The 23610-nt window shown below is 36.3% G+C and overlaps 1 protein-coding gene across 1 annotated transcript; it reads left to right on the top strand.

The window, feature by feature from the left end:
* The first annotated feature begins 408 nt into the window (after positions 1 to 408).
* Positions 409 to 19493, top strand: LOC140158878 (centromere protein H-like). Its single transcript, XM_072182140.1, has 6 exons — positions 409 to 503; positions 4363 to 4545; positions 5263 to 5373; positions 10920 to 11188; positions 12099 to 12198; positions 17745 to 19493. The coding sequence occupies exons 2-6, from the start codon at positions 4379 to 4381 to the stop codon at positions 17890 to 17892; spliced, it is 795 nt and encodes a 264-aa protein (XP_072038241.1). The 5' UTR covers positions 409 to 503; positions 4363 to 4378; the 3' UTR covers positions 17893 to 19493.
* Positions 19494 to 23610: the final 4117 nt, after the last annotated feature.

The raw sequence follows: 23610 nt of genomic DNA, 5'->3' as shown, positions 1-23610 counted from the left end.
GACTATGCCCGAAGCGAAGCTGAGGGCATAGTCATGGTTTTGACATCACCGAGGTTTTATGACGTCATCTTGATAGAAAATGGGGGCACAGCTATTTTAATGACTCCACTTTTAACCAATCAGATGAGAGGAATCTATATATGAGGTATATAAAACAGTATGTTACCTTTTTAAAAATGGTATTTATACGGCTCGGGTTATATTAATTTTTTTTAAAAATTATGCAAATAATTATTATGAGTTTGTATGTGGGTACAAAAATCCGGGACAAAAATGACCCGGTAAAATGATAAACAAAAATGTATTTGGATGGTGTATTGGATGGCCACACTCTCAGTGGTACCAAGATTTACAATGCTCATTTTTACCCTATCCCTTCTGTACATTCGTAAAAATTAAAGGGGATCAGCCAATTATAATACTGATGTCAAAGGTCATCTTCTTGTTTTGATTTTTGGACGCTTTCATGGCTATCAAAAACAGACAAATGTGATGAATTAAGAGTAAGTGAAACTTTAAAATTCAGATAATTGTAGTGAGAAAACCATTAAATTCATGGAAGTTGTCATCTAATTCAAAATTCTTCTTCTTTAAAGCATGAAATGTCCCGATTCGTAAACCCGCCATATCTCTTTATCTGGTATTCCGAATTCTGCAGCCAAGACATGTTGTTGTCATGATAATGTGTGCCTGTCTGTCATGTCTGTAGTTTAGTGAATTCACGTCAGCGTAGGACATCAACGGGGTTGGACTGGGTACCTGGGTTTTAGTCACTGTCAGGGTTCCCGTTAAGGTTTAAAAAATGTGTGTCATGTGACGCAAGTTTGCTGACAAAGTTGCAAAAACTTGCGTCCAGATTTTTGTGCGTCCATCTGAAATTCACGATCAATCATACCGGGAAATGCCATGATCAGAACGGCAACTATGAACCCACCTCATCAAATGTTGATTGTTAAAATAAAATAAAAGTGCATTTTCGCCGTGATATTCCATCTCCAGTCGCTATGATATTTTTTCTCATGTGTCAGTTTTGGTCGATCCGAAACGTGGTCATAAACAGCTGCAAAAACATGCGCAATGTCTGTCAATCTTCAGCAAATTTACGTACTTGTACTTCTGCATTTCTTTAATTAACATGTTGTTGATGCTATGAAGCTAAAACATGCGCTGCCACAAATAATACAAAAAAGGTTATCATTTGGATTTTGTCTTTAAAATTGCTTTTATTCATCGTAACAATGATACTTATAAAGGAAACATAGATTATTTATTAGAAAATAAACTTAAAACATTAAAAACTGAATATTGTCAGGTTGTGATAAATAATTAAACAAACATTAACCGCACGTTAGCCGCACATCGTCAGTCCAGCATACTTGTAAACAAAGTGTCAATTTCATCAATTGGGGACTTCCCCATCAAACAGTGATCGTTTACGGAAAGCATGCAAAAAGTGCACAATTTCCTGACATTGCATTTACAAATATTGCGGAATTTACTTCAATTCTTACTTCTTAGCAGGTGGGTCAAAATTTTGGGGCTTTTATTATCTTAAGGGGGTATAAGGCCACTAACAGTCAATTTTGAGTTTCCCGTCACATAATTTCTGAAAACAAGTGAGGTAACTTTTTCATTATTCATTATTCATTATTTTTCTGCCTTTCATTATGTGACCAACACGCATGTAAAATGTGTTGTTATTTGCCGCTCACTCACTTGCAGATGGATGTTTAGCCCAAATGAGATTCAAAAGTATATTAAAAAGAGCAAGGTTGACAGCAATATGTATGTTTTAATTTTGATTTTTCCACAAAAATAAAGGGAGATTCATATTTTTGTTTGCAAATATAACCAGTTTTTATCGGTATTTTTTGGAAAATCACAATAATGAATTCAAGTGAGGGTCAGAAAATGAAGTGAGGGCGGGTGATGGGAAACTCAAAATCGACTTTCCTTGGCCTAATACCCTGATTTTCATCAGTACCCCTCTTCTTTTTTTTCTTGCAAATTTATGAAGTACATTTATATGTTCATCATCTCATGTCCTGAACTTATAAAATATCTCTACCTACAAAGTGTTTTTAAACCATTTTAGTATATCATTTTTGCCCTATATACTTTTTTTGTTTACCTGTTACTATGGGATTATAGTAACTCAGTATGTGTGCATCACTCATAACAAAACATAATTTATTCTATTCAAGTAGTACTTTAAAGGTCCGTAACCCGATCGACAGCATCATCCCCGATTTTTTTTCATTGTTGATGAGGTTTTGGTATCACATAATAGATACTATTTTTCTCATTACTATCCTGAAATTTGACGCTCCAAGTCGATGTATTTCGGAGAAATCATGAATCACAGCGGTTTTACAGGTTACCAGTTTGTAAACAATAAAATTTCTTCGGATCATGGGAAGAGAAAAAGCGAACTACGCTAAGTGTAGTCTCTGGCCAGACTGTATGTGGCTATCACGAGGATCGACGAGTGTCAGACCGACATAAACTGGCTGTGTAGGAGACTACGCTAAGTGCTGAGGAGACGGTCCGCCGTATATAATTAAAACAATTCCTTCATTATTTCAGTTGGTGAAATAGCTCAATTGGCTAAGCGCTACCGTTCTTTTACCGAGAGGTACCGGTTCAAAACCCGGTATCGGAAGGTTTTTTTTTCTCTTTTTTTAACCCAAACTTTTTTATATTCATTTGAAATGTACATATTGCAAGGGGAAATATATTTTGTTTCCTTTTTTTCAGAAACGGTACGAAAAAACAAAAACAAAACAAATATTTTCCGTTCAATACGGGCCGGCATTGCAGCATGTCAGCATTAAATCATCTGAACGGGAATTGTTGTTGTTGCATGCCTACCCAGAATGCAATTCACGTATACAAGGTATTGGATTGCAAATTTGGCTATTTATTCACATTTACGCTGAAAATGCTCTCGTTTTTTTCACAAAGCAGCATAAAGGGGGAGATATTTGATATTATTATGTAATTTTAAAGACAATCCATATCCAAAACCAATAGGGTTACCCCCCTTTAATAGAATAAATTATATCCTTTGTTATACCATCTTCAGGCTGTGATCAACTAGGCATGCTATATCTCTTCCTCAATGAATGGTATAGCAAATTTAATACTACCGTATATAGCCTCTATCATGTGTTGTTTGGAAAAGAGATTTCTATAAGGTTATAGGTCATCATAGGTCAGGTTATAATCACCTGGTTGGGGTCAAATTTAGGCATCCATTTTGAAATACATGTGATATATCAACATAGCTGTAATGAGGCATCAATTTTGATATTTGGTCTAGTTTGTCTTTTTACTGGATATATAATGCTATGATGGACAGAATAACATTTCTTGGGAATGGATGTAAATGGTGAGTACAATTTAGATTGTCTAGTTGAAATGGATTGGACAAACCAATCCATTTTTGGTACCAAAATCACAAAAATGAAGCTTACGATAAACTACCTAATGATGGTATAGGTGAAGAGAAATGCAATTTTTTTCAACATAACTGTAGTTTGGTTGTGGAAACTTTTTACCTATGGCTTAATTAGGTTTCAGTGAAATAATGTCACTAGTTAAAAATACAAAATATAGCTTAACATTGAAAATAGAAGCATTTTAACCAGTTCGTTTGTTGATAGGTGTGGAGCACTAAAAATCACCAAGTTCATGAAGTCATCAAGAACCACTTATTCCCATTTTACATATCAAAATTATTTCTCTAATGCGTTAGCAACATGTATCCAAAATTTTTACGAAATCCGTTTAATAGTAAGCTCTCCAAAATGAAGTGAATTTAAAACATCGGTGATGTACCACCTTTTGGCTTCTACCTGTAAAAGCATGTAAGCTACATTGATACCGATGCCACCAATAGAACGAGAAGATTTGCCCCTTCATTTTGCATACTACTTTATCCAATTTTATTTTTTCATTTCTTCACAAAATGCAAAAAATGTAAAAAAATGCAATGGGTGTAGTACCCTTAAAAATATAAAAGAATAAAAATCAAAATAAGAATCAATTAATGATTAAATAAAAAAGAACTTTGAATTTGAACTTTGAGAACAAGGAGAAGGATGAAACAATAAAATCAGGGAATCCAACAGCTAATTGATGATGCTAGTAGTACAAGTAGTGTGGAGATCATGGAACTGGAAATGGAAGTAAGCCTAAAAAACTTGTAGAATGACTTCGAGCCGTTGGAATACGATGAGTTGGCGCCTCAGTTTTTTTTTTACTTGGGAGCAAAATATGGGCGCCTAAATTTATAAAGTTTTCACTGACTTCACCACAATCATAAATAATTATATGATCCAATTTTAATGTAATTTACAGATAAATCATCTTGAAAATGGCGGAAGCAGCTGTACACAATGAAGTATTTGATGAGCTGAGTCGTACTTTTAAGGAAGGTGGTAGCAGCCAGGAAGCCCAGGATTCACAGTCATCAACAGCAGAATCAACACATCTGCAAAACTTTGTTACTAAACCAAAGGAGTCAATTCCAGAAATGACAAGGTATGAGACACAGAGACAGGCAGATGGGGAGAGAGTAAAACAGACATATGGGAGACAGACACACACACACCCCCACCCCTGACATACTCATGCACCCCTACCAGTGTGTCTGTGTGACTTGTATGCCTTTTCTTGTGTGTCTTTTAGACCCGACGGACACGTGACGGATGCCTGACGGACCTCTTGTGTGTCTTTTTTTTACAGCTTGCGTGTCTTTTTTGTTGTTGTCACTGGTTGTTGCTTGTGTGCCTTTTTCAATACCTTTAAAAATGACATCTACACCCCCTCTATGCCCCCCTGCAAGGTCTTTCTTGCCTAGACACACAAGGAAAAATCGACACACAGGCATGTTTTGTACTAAAAAAAGGCACACAAGTATAGCCTTGTGAGACAGACATAATACAGACAGACCGATACATGATTAATTGATACAGAGAGACATGCACACAACATACAATGTACAAACGTTGATGCTTGTTAATATGGGTTATACCTTGAAGTAAGCATACTAAGAGTTAGGCTAGTATCAAGACAAAGGTTATGGAATAAAGCTGTCTAACCCCTCAATAAAGTCTTGACAATAATTTAGTTTATGCTTACATAAAGGAAAGTCCTCTAAATGTATAGTGCCTTAATGCACACCCACAAACTGTTTGTAACTTGTGCAATTCTTTATTCCTAGCATTCATGCATCTATTCCATTTGTATTTTCTGCAGGTATAAGGAGTGGCTTAGTATGGTGAAGAGTGCCTATGAAACAAGTGAAACAGAAAAAAGGTTGCGAGATGTGAGTGTGGAAGCTGATAAGGAGGATGAAGTCAAAAGAAGGTAGGAATACAATTATTGGCATACAGGGATTCTGTTTTTCTTGTCATGAAAAAATGTATTTCGCTGTTTTAAAACAAATTCACCCATTGTACAGTTTGCCCAAATGCAGGGAGAGCCTCGAACTGGCAAAAGACATGAAAGGAAGAATTACGAAACACAATCTTATATTCTCGCGATTCCAAATACAGCGCGCCACCTACGATCACGCCTGGCTGATCTACTTCGCGCAGAGCATCATGGGTAAAAGTCGACATCCATGACGCTTGACGCGTCGACGATGAACCATCGACCCTGGAAAGCGGAAGCGAGTGTTGCTGTTGATTTATACTCAACCATTTGTTTATTTTTTTTCTTTTCATTTCTGCCTCCTTTTTAAAGTTAATTTCGACAGTCATGGTTTAGGCCTACCTCTGTGAATGTTCAGAGTGTTAGGCCTATTCAGTAGGCCTATTCCCACACAAATGGGCATCAATTAAACCCTTATTTTCAAACTTTTCCGAACCCGATCCGCGCCCGAGGCAATAGACTTGATTAAAAAAAATATGATTGGGAATACTTAGACCCTCAATCCCTCATGCATATATCCTTTAAAAACCCCAATTTTTAAACCTTGTTTGTTTTAAGTAAAGTAGGCCTACTCTTATGCAATATTTAGAATAACGAAATATTCAATATTTTAACAGCATGAACAGCGTAAAGCATTTACTTTTTTTTAATACGATGAAAACGTTTTCGAATTTCAAATGTAGGCCTACTCTTCTCCTATTCAACCATCTACGGTATTAACTCGATGTCAAAAATGTTGATGTCTCAGATCGACCATCTAGGCCTATAAACCCGATGTCAAAATGTCGATTTTCGAGTTTGGGTAGGCCTATAATAGGAATGCTTTTGATGCAAGACAATTTCAAACAGGAAATTTAATCTGAAAGCATAAATTGCGTGCCTTTTTTTTATTTCTTGTTTGGATAACTTTTCCCATTACCATGCATGATACATGATTAAGATAAAAGCTTTTGGTTTTCATGAATGTTTTGAATGAATGAACGATTGTCTATTTTTTTCCCTAACCTAGGCCTAATACTAATAGCCTAGATGTTTTAATTGTTTTAAAGCATTTTCGTGTGACGTTTTGAAACGCTCTTTGTAGCATGATGTAGGCCTACTCTATGATCACGAAAGGTCGTAAATTTAGAAGCCATTTCCTTCTATATAAACAAAACACTTTGGCCCCAATGTATAATGTCGGGAGAAAATAATATATACTTGCACTATTTAAAACAAATAAACCTGTTAATTTTTAAAATAAACTCTCGTGGTGCAATTCTGTCAACAAAATTACATAGGCTCATGAATCGGGGGCTGGGGGCTCCACCCCCTCAATAAATTTGGTGCGGGCTAGAATACCCTTCTCTATAGGTACGTTTTCATTTTCATTTAGACCTTAAGTTATCTTGTTTTTGTCAGAAACATCAACTGCAAATTGTCCCTTATTGTATAGTATGCTTCACCGTAAATCGGTGTGTGGGTGTGTGTGTGTGTGGGGGGGGTGTCCCGGTTCGCCCCTTCAGTCTCAAATGAAGCAGGCCTAAACAACGCGTTCACCCCTAGGCCCTCCAATAAAGCCCATCCCCAGATTTGAGCTCTTTATTTTGTAGGTTGAGGCCTTGATCCATGGGCCTGATCCATTATTTAATATCATAAAATATGCAAGAAATGTTGTACCTCCGAATTTAAACCTTTACAATTTGGCCAAAGTCCACAATGCCGTAAAGGTTGGGCTACACTACAGTAACAGTGTTGACTTATAATTTCATGAGAAAGAAAAAGAAAATGGGAAAGAGTTTAATCTTTCCCATTTTCTTTTTCTTTTTAAAAAACATGTATAGGCCTAGGCCTAGGTGTTTAAAATTGTCCAATTGAATATTTAGTCGAAAAAGTTTTTGTGGCGCCCTCTACGGAGGGGCCACATATAGGCATGTACTTTGTGAATAGCTTCTAATTTCACTCTTGCTAGATTTACTCCTTAATTGTTTTGCTAAAATTATGCCCAGCTCAGAAATAAAACCACAATATGCTAGGATTTTATTTTATTATTGTTTTCTGATATGCACAGGATAAAATGATGTGTGTATATTCTTTGTTTAAAATACAAAATTAATGGACTTATAAAAACACCAAATAACCCGTGACCTTTGTATGGTTTAAACCAGTTTACCGCCTCTTAGAACCCGATAGAGCGGTGACATTTGACCATTCTAATTATGTATGTTTTGAACATGTTTGCACATGAACTAGTTGTTTACAGTGTGAAGAATCTACAACATGCTCATCTATCAGGGCACAGTTCTTTAACCCCAATACATTTGTGCATTCATTGAATGACCTTTGAAAATGTGAGTACAAAAACTCATACTTTGCAAATTAAGGTCAAATTTTGCACTATGATTGTTTAATTGAGGTTATTGATAATATAGTGATTGCACACAGTGCACCTAATCCTTAAACCAACACCAATTAATTATAGTTGACCAACACATCCACTGTCCAAACATGAAATCACTAATGGTTTATGTGCTTGAATACAGCTCAGTATCTTTGTGGTGACTATCTCTGATAAAAAAACAAAACATTAATTAACGAAAATCAATCCTGGTCAGCAGAGAAAGGAATAAATTTGGAAGACATGACTGTGTTGAAGGTCAGAAGTTTATTTGCAAAAATAATATTTATTGTAATATGCCTAACTGCTGGGAAGGGTTCCTAGCAAGGTAAAGTGAAAGAAACCCCAATGGCTATTTTGTCTGTTTAAAATAGAGTTCTATGGCCGACTTAAAGTCATAATTATGGCGTAATTTTGTTATTTATTAATTAATTTTAGCAGAATTAATAACATAAAAATGGGCTGTGCCCGTTTCATGAAGAATAACGATCGATCTTACCCTTGATTTAACAGGCCTGTCAATTTCTTGGTATTGTTTGATATGAAAGGAGGGTATGATTGTTTTGTATTAGTTTAAGTATTTCCTAGCCTCTCTTAGCCACATGGTTGGCTACAAAAGACACAGAGTAGCCTATACCTTATAAATTGGCATGAGTGCGCCGACCCCAAGTTTTCAACATTTCAGGATTGTTTCTGGACGGAGGTCGGGTGAAAAACGAAATTACGTTTACATGACTTTGTCGAAATTCGTCGTGTGACAAGAATGAGTGTATAGATGACTAGGGGAAGCTTACTTATTTGTGTCTTCTAGTTATCCATCATATACCCTAGGCCCTGATAACGAAATTCAACAATATTCAATATCCAAAGCAATATCCTCACTACAACGGCCCCAAAACAGAACTCCCACCCCACATAATCGCAAATTGATACAAAGCTTCATTCCATGAAGCATTTCTCTCGTATTTGATCATCTTCTACTCTTCCCTAAAAAATCATTATAATACCAAATCTAATCACCATGGAATTCACCATATCCCGTCCAGCTCACATTGGGCGCCACATTCCTTTTTTAAAGGAATTTTTATTGATTTTTCAATGTTGTGCCGAGTGCCGACCGATAATATGACTAAAAAGAAACTCATTCCAACCAACGTGTGCTATTTGGGAGTAGGGATAGGCCTACATTAAGAGTACATTTCCTTGGGTTATGAATTATTAAAGGGGAAAGATGAAATAAAGATGGCATGACATGCAAGAAAGCGGAAGTAAAAATAAAATATGAAAAAGAAACATATATTAATATTAAAATCAGGCATGACAATTGTCAAATTTAAAACTTAATTGTGACACGATCTGGTCCATGGGGGCCAAAGGAGGCATTTTTGACAATTGAGTTACTGTAATTATTAGTACATTACACGTACAATAGGCTATCATTTACTGAAAACAAAGGTCTAGCATACTTGGTTCTAAAGTTATGAAGTTTTTTCATGCCCATTTTCTGGATATGCCTTAAAATAATGATCTTTTAAAATTCATGTAGGTTACTCTTTTGCAGTTTGAAACTTTCTTCATCTTTATTATAATGCTATGAGGTATTGTTGAACTTATGCATTAAAGTCTCAAATTGAAATATTAACAAAAAATAAATATTATTTTTTATGCGGTAGGTTATGCCTACAAAGTGTTTTTTATTGATCGTAATTTTTTAATGTTTGATAGTAAAATATAATTAAAAATACAAATTTAGGCTAAAAATAAAATAAAGACAAATCAAACAATTACAATAATAACAAAAGCGGCAATGTTTATACATATAAATGAGACATTAAGAATCTTTTTTAAAATTTACTTACATTTCTTAGCTGTAGACCTATCCCGCGCGGTGGACCGTTAGAAAATAGGTGCAAAAAAAAAAACATTTTTAGAAAATGTAGGCCGATTACAAAAACGCAACACCTAGTATAGATGTTCTTAAGTATGCTGGTGTTATATTATTATCATAATTGAACAAACAATAAATTCAGAAAGAATTAAAACAATTTATTCTAATAACCGAAATAAACCCTACGCGTTTTCCATTATAAAAAAAGGACACTGAGGCCTAGGCCTACTTCGCATTGACTAGGCTAGCGCGTATCGGGCTGAAAAGCATAGTAAAGTTTAAAAAAAAAAAAGGGCGGTTTTGGAAAATGGGCGGTTTTGGAAAATGTATAACAAAAAGGAAACACCTAGTATCAACATCAAGTTTGCGGGTTTTAGAAAAGGACATCTGTGAATATCAAACTGCAATATTTCACTTCAACACAAAAAATCTCAAACAATTTCAAAAAGTACTATAAAACATGGTGTTTTAAGAGTAATAATCGCAAACATGGTCAGCTATGGTCGATGAAAAAGGATGTCGACCCCAGACACGGGAAATGCCCATTTTCACTGCCGTCGTTGGTGGCGCGCTGTATTTGGAATCGCGTCAATTGCATATTACAATTGTTATTCATGTATGCTGCCAGATCAAGGCTCTACCCACATATAGTGGAACCAGGCAATTGGCGAATAGTGCGTCTTTGCATGTAATTCTGCGCTTTTAATAAATGCCTTTAAAAAAAAATAGTACAGAGATTGCCTGTTTCATCAGTGCAGTCACAGAAAATATCCAATACCGCAATTCATATTCACAGAAAGGTTGTGCTATGGTCTGTGGGGCATTTTACTAACATGGCAAAAATATATTAATCTTTCCAGGGTTTATCTGTCAGCAGCAGAGAGACTTGTCTAGTCAAGCTTGGATCCTCACAACAAACATTCATTTTTCTTGCAGGTTGATTTATATTTGCTTGTATTTTGTTATAAAAATAGCAAAAATCATGGATTGTGTATGAAATAGTTTAATAAAGGCAACTTGTTGCTTGAGAAATTGTACAAAATAATGCACTTGATGAAAGATGTTGATGTGTCTAATGCATTCCCCCTGCGGGCTCATGTATAGACGCATCAACATCTCAGTATGCATGCATTATTTTGTATAATTTCACTCCCAACAAGTGATTAGCATTTCTATAAATAATTATTCATTTAACTTTTTTATTTATGTTATCAGGGTTGATGAGTTACAGGAAGAACTTGTGGAAAAAACAAGCCTTCATTCCGTCAAAGAGCTGGCTCTCCAAAGAATGCAACTTGGTAGTACCTTATTGAATATTCTCTTCCCACCTCTGGAAGAAGAGGGGAGCGTATCGGACACAGAAAGACAGCAGTTTGTAGACCTGTGCACAAGACAGAATGAGCTTTCCTCTGATATACTGGCAATCAATTCTACATGCCAGAGGCTGCAAGAAGAATTGGAAGGTGTTCGGCAAAAGAGTAGTGGTAAGAATTACATAGATGAATATAGATGGTTGCAACCATAAAATTTGACTTGGGAGAACTTAGACTCCATATTATAAAAAGCAAAGTGATTTATAGTGTGCTACAGCGCCTAGACGTTGATCCACAAGCCTCAGCACACTTTACAGGTTGTCGCTGACCACTACGGCCCCACATCAATCCATAAACCATTTAACAACAATTATACATACATGGTGTATGTGCAATGCTATGTGAAATCCACCTTATGATGAATTGTTATGCATGGGGGCTAAAAAGTGTACACATTCATTATTTTAGGTGAAGGTGCTTGATAGAACAATAATTTGGGTCTTAAAACATGGGCATTACAAAGCTTTGCCCTTGTAGCGCTTTGTGGGCTTAATTTGCACATCCCACAGAGAGCCCAACTTGACCGCCGTCTTGATACATGCATGGAGCAAAAATTGACAATTCGTTTTCGCTCAGAATGCACTCGAGGCAATCGTTTTAATGTGAGTGTGACATTATATACTACACGCATTTGATAAATGTGACCCATCACATCAAACAGACCACATTAACAATGAAAGAAGATGAGAAAATATAAAGAAAATAAAAAGAATTCTGAGCTTGATTTGCCTCATAATATATTTTAACTGTATCTGATTTCAACAAGTAAGGTGTCATTTTCAAGCTAAAACTTTCTGCCGTGAGGTGGTCTGTTTCGATGTGATGGGTCACAAATGCAATTGCAACCTGTACGCGATACCTAAGTGCTTCAGATGAAACACAGAATTGTTTTCATTTGGCATATATAGTGGCCCGGTTAATGGTAACTTGTAATTGGGACCCAGATCTCTGATTGACAATATGGATGGACTCACTTTTGCTATTATACTATTTATTCTATTGAAATCTTTGATTTTTACAGAAGCAAAAAAGGAAAACCAGGGATTAATGGAACAACTGCGACATAAGAATGATGAGAAAAACAAAGCTAAGCAATCTACCTCACATGAAGCTGAAAGATTGTAAGTATTATGAACACATCAACAAAAAAAAAGTCCCCACTTGTTTGAGTGGTTATAACTTGTGGAGGACTGCCTTTTGAGGAGAGTGAGAGCAATTTAATACTCTCTACTGCTCTCCTTAAATCTGATATAGGAGAGTGATTTTCAGCTCTCCTTATTTGGTCATTCTCTCCTTACATTCTATTGTAAATGCTCTAAACAGCTCTCCTTGAAGGCTCCAGAAGAGCTATTTCATGCTCTCCTGGAAATTCCAAAAGTCAGTGACAGTCCCTGGTGGAGTCCAATTAATCAAATATACAGTGTGGGCCAAAAACAACTTTACCCAATTTAAAAGGTTCATATCTCAAAATTGAAAAGTATGCTGCAAATTATTTTCACATATTCGTAAAGAACATCTTCTTTAGAGTATTTGGTGAAAAAACTACCCAAAAATGTATGAAATTAAAAACGTGACGCTAGTTTTAAATGAAAGAGTCAAAATCAACTTTGTCCACGCGAAGGCCTACTAGCTGTCTCGTCGCATCACTTGCAATGGCGAGAACCACTCAGTATACGCACAAATTTGTTCAGCAATTTTATATAACACAATCAAATAAATCAAACATGAACAATTTAAATGTCAAGCTATGATATTTCGTCATGATATGCAGCTTTCACGCTACAAAGATAAACACAATTCTCTTCAAATATGCACAAAGCAATAGTAACCTCAGACCTGATTTTTTTGCCATTACGAAATGTTATCTACAAGAAAGTTTGAAGTTATTGAACTTATTGCATTCGTGGTATGTTCGGCAAATTGTTGCGTCGACAACTGACTCGGGGTTAGCTGTAAGTTCCCTTTGAACCGCTGCAATATTTGCAGCTGAACGACCAGTTCTTGGACGTCCGCTCCGTGCTTTACATCTATTCATCACACATCCGAGGTTGTAAAAGTTGTTCGTATGTAGATTTATGGTAGGTTTAGCGTTTGCTTGGGATCTTATGTTCGGGAAGCGAATCCGAAATTGACGCTGCACTACCAAAAAGCTTTCTGTTCTTGATTAAGTATACCTCTGCCACAAAAGTCATCTCTTGTGTCGTGAATTGCTTTATCTTGGCACCTTGCAAACCTATTTAGAAATAAGCCACGCAGTCACAAAATGCACGAAGGCCTATTTAAAATTCAAAAATTGTGCCAGATAAAACCTTTGTAATTGTGTGATTTTTATGCTAATTGTTGGTCAATGACAGGAGTGAAGCAGTACATGACAAGTAAATGGGGTAAAAATCGATTGTATTTCTTTCATGCATGTAAAACAATCATAATGTTTCAAAGACAAGTCAAACGTGTTTACCAATTACATGTATACCTAACGCATATGTATGGCGTACTTAGCAATCGGACACATACCATTGAATTATGTGTGGACAAAGTGATTTTTGACCCTCGGACGTAAAACTAGCACCATTTTGTTAATTTAGCTTCTTTTGCTTTCATTTCTTCATCACATACTTTTAGAAATATATACATTTAGAATATGTAACAATATTATGAATAGCTCTTCTACAATTCGAGCAACCGCCCTCTGAAATTGGGTAAAGTTGTTTTTGGCCCACACTGTATAAAATTAATATGAACGGTTTCTTTTTCACTGCAGTATGATATAAAATGGAATTGAAATATTGGAATGATCAAGAAATTAATGATTTTAATGAATTTTGGTGAGATTTGAAAAATTGCAGCTTCACTTTTCTTTTACCTGTGTAAAAGGATGCATTTGAATGAGTGACTGCCACATACAATTGTGCCGTCAGCTATGGGGAGAAAATTTTGGGTATTCGGGTCCTTGGGGACGCTGCGCGGAGACAAACAAAAACATTCTGTGTCCCATCTTCAGCGTCTTGCAATCGACACGTTTCACTATGAAGCGTGTCAAATTACGCTTAGTATGCGATTGCGTGCTTCCATGACAACAGGGCTTCAACTGGCCCTATATTTCCTATATTTTTGAACTTTTCCTATATTTCCCTATAAAGTTGTAAAATGCCCTATAATTCCTATATTTCTTTTTTCAAAATGTATGTATTTATTTTTACATGCACTGGCGGATACATGTGCCAAGAATAGAAAGCTGTAAATTTCTCAGAAGAGCAACAAACAGATTTGTTATGTTATATTATAGATATCTATACATTTGCTTCATGTGTTTTAAACAAACATTATAATATTAAATATGGTCATATTAAATATGGTCATGGTCATGTGTAATTGAGGCAGAGAAAAAGCGGGAGTTGTTACATTTTCCAACATGCTTCAGTGACATTTTACCATTATCTATTCTATTACCTATAGCTCTGTAATGCTAGAAAATTATTATGTCACTGACTCCAATGAACCCTGGCCTAATCTTACCCAGGACACTTGTGTTCTATAAGCTGCATATTCCATCAGCGACTGCTATACCTTTTTTAGGATTTTCAAAAGAAGTACCTGCATGTGCAACCATGACTGTTTCAAAATAGCCCGCCAGTCATGTAGGTAACTCCGAGGTTGTGCACTGAATTGGTTTGAATGAGGAATACTACGGGAACCAGCGCCTTTTGTTAGAAGTCACACATGAGTCAAGTGGATAACCTCTATATGCATGGAATTGGAACAGATAGGAAAGTAGGGAATAATGTACTTTGGTTGTATCTGCATCTGCTTGCTACTGCCCAAAATGCCCAAATGCCAACAGTTGGGCTAGTATCTCATACAGGTTAGGCTAGCATGGCCACTGGTTGCACTCTTTGCAGGCAATTAAAATTTTGATATGTAGGCAGATTTGGTAAGATAGTTCATGTCCACATTGTCCAGCATGACTTAAAATGAGTTGTTCCGCATCTGGTGGTGTCAGGAAGCATGTTCCACTCTAGGGTGGATATATTGACTGCAATGTCATTTTTGTGGCTCTGATGTGGGTGTAGATTAGAAGATGACCTGAGGACACCCTAGTATGTAGTTTCTTAGTCTTGGTTTGGATGAGATGTAATATGTTACTGTGTATGATATCACGAGTCTCCTTCATGGGACATAACATGTATGGCTTTGGTGCATCGTGATTCCCATTCAAGGTGTCTCAACATGTCAGAAACACTTTTCATTTAGTTTCCAAATTGTCTTGAATAGTTATGGACAAACTGGGCTCAGTGGCTGCATGTCTCTAGATCTTGTCAAGGGTGTCAATATTGTTTCTCTGGTGAGGATCCCATATTGTCTGACAATATGACTACAATGGGCAAACAAAGATCTTTTTACTTTGTTGACTTGTTACACAAGGGCAAGTTTCTTTGGAGAAGCCCCAAAGTTATGTTTGGTACATGGTTTTACATGTATGGCAGTCTGATTATGTGTCTGTTCCAGGCAAAGTTTGATGAGATTGGCTTGTTTTTATGCCTGACTCTCACTAAAAAGCATTTGGAGTGATTGAAACCCATTTTCCAGTTGGTTTCCCAGTTGCAGACTGAGATGGTTTATGTCATTTTGAAGAATCCTGGAATCTTCAGCAGATTTTATTTCTTGATACACAATGCAGTCATTGGCGAATAATCTCACTCGCAACAAAAGACAGGTTGTCAGGCAGATCATTGATGTAGATTAAAACAGCGAAGGCCCCAATAAGTGTAATTTAGTTTAAATTTACTACATGTATGTGATAAAACCAAAAGGTTCACTGCACTTCCATTATACTTAAGATATAATTTGAAGATACTGTGCAGTAGAATATTCCAACAAATTCATGTGTCATTCCAGACATCATGTTAACTGAAATCATGTTCCTTCTACATTTTTGTTGTATTATCTGTTTTACATGTACAAAAGTACAAGTGTAAGGTCTCACTTCTAATAAAACAAAATAATTAGTAAGTTTTTGACAAATGCATTACTGACACTTTTGTGTGAAACAAAAACAATTTTATAAAAATATAAGCAAGTATATAACACATTTATCCCAATACATTGCACATGATCATATGCTTTCTTGAGTGGTGGATAGATGCAGGGAAATGGAGGAGGCCATTACCTGTGCAAATTATGCGCGCACTAGTAAGAAGAAACAGTTACTGTTAAATACAGTAAATAATATTTACTAAATATTGTTCATTTTGTGTAAAATATGTTGATAAAAATCCTCTATTCTACGTACACATCCCATCATTTGCCCTATATTTTAACTATATTTTCCCCAAAATATTCCTATATTATCCCTATATTTTTTCCCAAAATGGTCCTATATTATCCCTATATTTTTGCAAGAGTTGGGTTGAAGCCCTGTGACAACGAATGCCTCGAGATCATTTCCAAGGGAAACCGAATTTCCAAGGTCCCTGGAATTTGTAAGGCTATGCACTGCGTAATCTGTTTGAATTTAAAACTTTCCAATTTGTACCAAATTCATATCTGTCTCATTGGTTTTAATTATCTGTGCTCAAAGTTATGACAATTCAAACAAATTGGGGGTTGTTTTGGAGGTGTTTTTTACTTGAAATCAAACTTCCTTGCCTCTTTTGTGTATAAGAACTGGATATGTGCAACAAGAAGAAAAAATGGCTCAAGACCCAATCAATTTACCTTGTCCTCCAAAAGGAGCTGTGCAATAAGGAGGGTAAAAATTTGGGGAGAAGAATTTGTTTGCAAGAGAGCAATTTTGCAGAATCTTTGCAAAGAAACCAAGACCATGTTATTGTTGATGCATAGATTATGTTGAACTAGTTGAGAGTGCACAGTAACAATGTGCATATTAACAATGATGTAGTTCTGGTTTCATTTGCAGTAATAATGTTCAATTTTGAGTTTATATTTCTTTGTTACCCTCCCCTTTTTCCCCTTACATTATATAGATATGTTAGGTTTTTGGCTTCCTCGTTGCATTGATGTCAATGCACAGATGCATAATGTGTGAGACATGCATTGCATGCATATCAATGTGCATTCTTTGTGTTCACATGTAAATAGTCTATTTATACATAATGCAAGTCAAGATGTACAATGTGATGATGTTATTGAGACCATTGCCAAGCACACTTTACTGCCTGAAGGAAACTAAACATAGTTGGGCGCAGCACTTGCGCTAGTTGCGCTTTGCATAAAGGCGCACGCTTATGCGAATTTATGCGCACATAGGTTTGGGACTTTATTGACGCCCGCAGTAACAAAAGCTGAATAATTGTTGCCAATTATAAGCTGAACAAACTTTAACACATAGTGTTAAGGGCTCTTTTGAAATTCCCTTACACAGGAAGGTGTGCGCCATCCTGCAGCTTTCCTGTGCTAGCCTTCTTTTGTTAAAATCCTGTGTGATTATAACACTGCAATTAGCCACTTCACTGACTTAAATTAGGAGCGCGCTTTCCTGACCGAGCTTTCCTAAGGCGCGCGCCTAGCGAGGGGAATCCTGCCTTCTTTCTCTGTGAAAACGTGCTAGGGTATTTCAATATGAGCCCTAATACCTATTCTGACTAATAAGTGACTATTCTGATGCCTTCCTAGTGTATAATTATATTCACTGTCATCTTTTTTTCAGACATACAGAAATAGATCGTCAGTTGTCACACATCTGCATCGGACGCAACATATTACAGGGTTTAGTTGTTGGGAGCGGTGTCAACTGGGCTGAAGATGAAGAATTAAAAGAACTTGTTATCAGTCTTGGCCAACATGTCAAACTATAGGGCTTCATGTTCATAATACACTATAACACTTTGTGGGTGTACAAACCCTGTTACTTTCCTATTCTGCAAGGATGACAATTTTGTCATCCTTGTCTGTAGAGAGGTAGACAAAAGACCTGTCAAAACTGTTTGGGTTGTCCAAACACTCAAGTATCACAAGGATGGTCCACAATAGAATGATTCATGCAGCATGAATAGGGGATTAAAAAGCTATGAATTAGGACCATGTGCTTCTTTTGTCCAGTTAGCCATTAAGATTTTGAATGGAAACAGTTCAGACGCAGAACTGCATGATCATGTCAGTAAATGAATATTTTGTTCTGGGACTGAATATTTGGACTATAACAATAAGGGAAGTACAATGTACCACATTGGATTTGTCAGTGGTCAAACATGGAGACTTAAACAGTATATCCACCAAAATTTAATTTAATGCACATCACCGAAAGTGTTTGAGAGGTGCAGAGAGTGTTTTCTGTCATCATGCTCTTCAGGAAAAGAGGAAGATTTGAGGTTTATAAATGTGATGCGGTCAAGCAATAGAGGTTATCCATTTTACTCATTCACAGCCTCTTAACAAAAGGAGGTGATACGGTGTAGTATCCTGCATTTATATCAATACAATAGATGATCTTGAAGTTACTATTATGACTTAGTTGAAACATTTAGTTGTTTCACATTCTTGTGAAAGAATACAGTTGTTAAATTTAAGCTTATATTCATGTAAGTATATGCAAAGACAGCCTAGTTTCAAGTCATGGATTATAATTATACAGCTTACAGAATAAAGCTGTCTAATCCCTTAATGAAGTCTTCGCAATAGGCTAACTTTGTGTAGGCTTACATCACTTTCTTCTAACCGCTTACAGTTACAATTTATATATCAGAACACAGGACCAATTTTGATGGCATTTTATGATGTAAAAATATTTAAAAACACTGCTATACTGGTATCCGTGCATGACGTACTATGATCATTACCCTCGCATCACAAGCACCCATGAGGTATTTCATATGCAGAAATTTCACTATACCTACTTGTTTGTTTGTTTAAGGGGTCGCACTATGTAGAGACATGCTTGAGTCCTGATGGGACCAGGTTCAAACAAAATGCTCAAACTATACTCTAATACTATAAAAAGCCATATTAATAATATGAAACTGGTCAATTTTTTTCAAACCTGATTTTTTGACATACTTGTAATGTTTACACAAATCCCAATTCACACCTAAAATGGATGGAATCAGCCAAATTTGTTGTGTTTGTCAGGTCAACAGAGCCATTTTGACATAATGTCATATTCAGAAACTATGTCCCCCATAGAACGCCACATTAAACTGTTATTTTGACTGAAAATGGACAGAAACCTTATTAGGTATTACTAATGTTATTTTAGTATTTTGAGTAAAGAAAATTAAAAGATGAAGGGATATTTGGATTCCTGTTTTAATGCATAAACTGTAACTTTGTTCTAGCACATTTTGTGTTGCATCAGATTACTTGCATGTACATAATAGATGTCAATGGAATGTATATAATATGTAATATATATATAGTTCAGATAATTTTGAAAATAAAATGCCACACATTTTATAAGTAACATGTTTCCAATTGTATTTGTATTGTAACAGTTGCTGTACTATTACTACAATTTTTATAGGTAATGACCCCTTATTGAATATTTTCATTGAACAAATTGGAAATAACCATATATGATGGCTAAATTGTAACTTACTTGACTAAAGAGTAAAACAAAAATAACTACCCTTTGGATTTGTTTCTAAATGTCAAGAAGCACTTCTTCAATGGAAAATATTTTGACATGTATCATCTACAGACTCATAGCCTATCCATACCCAGTGGTTCTAACCTGATGCAGAGTAAACACACATGAATGGAGAGATTGCTGATTTCAAAATGTCGCAAAAATTAGTATGTGCATCCATTTTCTATCGCTGCTGTTCATGTTGGAGTTGTCTGCATTCTGGTCATGATCAGCCCCGCCTGTCTGAGCAGAATAGGGTTGTTGCAATCAGGCACTTGCATTATAATCAGGCACTCGGTATCAGGAAAACTTGCATTGGGTAACCATTATTAGCAAGTACACTCAGTATCAGAAAAATGTGCATTGTAATTGAGTACTTGATATTAACTTTTTGCATTAACTTTTGAATTAATGAACTCTTTCATTTAAAGTATGCTTATTCAAGCATGAATTCAACTACAGGTATGAAATTGGTGTCTTTAATGCTACGAGTGTGTTGATGATGCATGTCTGAAAATAGTGTTTATATTTGAACTTCAAAATAGTCAATTCAAGGAATGTCATTTCCAACCAATCCTGCAGGTCAAGTGAACAATTTTACTGTCAGTTTCTGGGTCTAGAGAAACAAAATTCTGAATATAATCTGCCTGTATCCGTCAGGCTCAGCAGGGGGTAAAATTTCCAAACAGTGTGCCAAAAATGTCCCCCTCTTGGCCTGCAAAAAAATGCTTGTCTCCCTTGCTGTGCTAAAAAATCCCCCTTTTTGCATATCCAAATTTTTAGGAACCAACCCAATTTGCAAATATTAAAATGGTCTAGACTATAATTATGATGCACGCATAGTGTGATGTGCCCTGAGTAATTTAATTTAATTTAATTATTTAACTTTGTTTACAAGCTGAAAGTATGTCATGAGATGGGAAAACCCCTTGTACGTGCAAGATAATGATGTGGAAAGTCGTTTTGGAATTTCCCCAAATTATTGTAAACAAAGTCAGAGCTATGTTTGGAACTTGGAAAGCCCCAGTTCATTATTGCACCATCAGGAAAACCCCCCAGGAAGTGATGTAATGTGAATGTGTATAATTAATCTTGGGAAATCCCAAGATTGCAGCAATGTTGTGAAAATGTGATTGAAGTAATGGTTTATTAATAGATGATGGTTTTTTTGGCATGAGTACTGATATAAAAAGCTGGAGGTTTTTGTTGGGACTTGACAGAATGTCATGTGAGATTGAAAACTCCACATGTGTGTGATGGTCTTCGTGCTTCAAAAAAGAAGTACATTTTAACCAGTTTATATAGCCAATAATTGAGCTAATTTTAATACAGCAACGAAGAAGACAGCGAGCACACAAAAGTGCTCTTCCTCATCAAAGGATTAAAAGTTCTTCTGTCAAATTGCTGGAGTTTGCTGAGTTTGTGAAGGCCACGCATCTGTCAAAAACAGCGGAGCTGTGTTAAAGAAACCTGTGCCCTAGAAAAGAGTGGTTGGTGAAAGAAACACCATTTTTGGAGAAAGCAGCGCAAGGAGATATATTTGTGGAGAAAGCAGCGCAAGGAGATATTGTGGAGATAGCAGCGCAAAGGAGATTGGAGGAAGCATCATCATTTTCGTATGAGGATTTTATGTGCAAGGATTTATAAATGCAAGAGTACGATGGACTTCGCTGATTTTCGCAGAACAAGTGAATAAGGATATATTACATCAGTCGTCCAGAACATTGCAAGAACTCTAGAATCACCAACAAGAAGACCGCTGGTTAAGTACCGATATAGTAAAACTGATTGTGTGATTTTATTGTAATTGTTGTTATATGTACCAAGCATACTCTATTTTCAATTAAAGACTTAGATTTGTTAGCTTAAAATCAAACAGTGTATTTGTGTTGTGCATTCGTGTGAGTTCGGGTAAAAGGTGATTTTGGCCTTGAGTCAAGTACAACTCGTAACAAAAAATGGGGGCTCGTCCGGGATATACACTGTAAAAAAGTTGACATTAATTTACTGAGTCTTGAAAGTGAAAGTACAGTATGGCAGAGTTTAAAGCAGAAGAGTTTCTTGAAACTATAAATTGGGAGAAGTTTGATAAGTTGAAGAAACCTGATTTATTACCATTTGCAAAATACTATGAATTGGATGTAAAGCAAGCCAACAGAAAACAAATAATTAAAAATGCCTTAATTGATGTTTTGGTTGATGAAGAGTATTTTGAGGAATCCATTTTGGACAAGAGAAAAGAGGTCAAAACTGAAATCGGGGATGCAGTAAAGTTGAAAGAACTAGAAGTTCAGGTGGAAATGGAAAAAATGAAAATGCAATTGCAGTTGCACATGCAAAAGCTAGATATGCAAACTAAAAAAAACACAAGAAAGATTAGATATGGAGAAACAAAAACTAGAAATGGAAGAAAAAGCACGCTTAAGAAAAGATGGCGCTTGAGCACCACAAATTAGAAACAGAAGAAAAGGAAAAGGTAGCAAAATTGGAACTTGAAAACAAAAGTTAGAAATGGAAGAAAAGGAAAAACTAGCTCAAGCACATTTGAAAGAAAAAGAAATTGAGTTTGAACAAGAGAAGTTGGCTAAGCTAGGTGACAAATACTCATCAAGTTTCTCCTCAAAGTCAAAGTCAGGCTTTGATGTTACAAAGTATGTAAAGCTTGTGCCTAAATTCAAAGAAAAAGAAGTTGACGAGTACTTTCAACATTTTGAAAAGGTAGCTACAAATTTGAAATGGCCTCCAGAGCATTGGACCCTACTTTTACAAAGTAGTTTTGTGGGGAAGGCCAGGGAAACTTACTCAGCTCTACCAATAGAGAAGTGTAATAATTATGAAGAAGTCAAACAGGCAGTCCTTAAGGCCTATGAGCTGGTGCCTGAAGCATACAGACAAAAGTTCAGAGATTCAAGAAAGCAAGCAGATCAAACCCATGTAGAATTTGCTAGAGTGAAAGAACAAATGTTTGACAGGTGGCTTGGTTCAAAAGAAGTCAAAGATGATTTCGGCCAACTTAAGCAATTGGTTCTTATAGAAGAGTTCAAGAAATGTGTCCACGTTGACATTAAAACCCATTTGGATGAAAGCGCTAGCAAAATTAAGACGCTAAATGAGGCGGCGACAATGGCGGACGACTATGGTTTAACTCACAAATTGAATGCGAGTAGATTTAGTCATAATAGAAGTTATTCAAACAGGTTCAGCCATAATCAACCTAGAGCAAATCAGGGTGCACAAGAAGTGAAACCTCAGTCTAATTCACAGCATAGTGCTGGTGGTAGAGGGACCCCAGGGAGTTCAGGTAACAGAGCAAAATTTGGGACTGAATTTAAAGCCAAAGTAACTTGTACTCATTGTAAGAGACCAGGGCATACGATGACCCAGTGTTATTTCTTAAAAGGCAGACAAACGCGACAAAAACAGCAGCAAACTGCTAGTAATACTGTGGGATGTGCAGTGTCACTTGAGTCAAAGGAAAAAGTCAGTCAAATCAAGAAGCAAGAATTCCCACAAAAGGGAGGTGAGACAGACAAGGTGTGTGAAGAATTTGAACCATTTGTGTTAGAGGGAGTAGTATCACTTGGTGAGAATGGTAGTCCAAAGCCCATCAAGATTGTGCGAGATACGTGTTGTGCACGGTCTATGATTCTTGAAGGAACTTTGCCCTTTAATGAGGCTAGTTCAGCAGGTAATGCTTTGATCCAGGGTATTGGGATGGAAATAATTAGTGTACCTCTCCACAAAATTAACTTGACATCTGACTTGGTTTCTGGTCATGTAACCATAGGAGTTAGACATGAATTGCCAGTCAAGGGAGTGTCCATGTTGCTAGGAAATGATCTGGCAGGGGGGAAGGTTTTTCCTGACCCAATAGTCACAGATAAGCCCTGTATACAGGATGATAATAGTGAGGAAGAGGAGATATTTCCTGCATGTGCAGTGACACGGGCAA

The sequence above is a fragment of the Amphiura filiformis genome, chromosome 8 (assembly GCF_039555335.1).
Source record: "Amphiura filiformis chromosome 8, Afil_fr2py, whole genome shotgun sequence".
NCBI lineage: Eukaryota > Metazoa > Echinodermata > Ophiuroidea > Amphilepidida > Amphiuridae > Amphiura > Amphiura filiformis.
The sequence above is the reverse complement of the archived record's forward strand: the minus strand, read 5'-3'. Positions and strand labels throughout refer to the sequence as shown.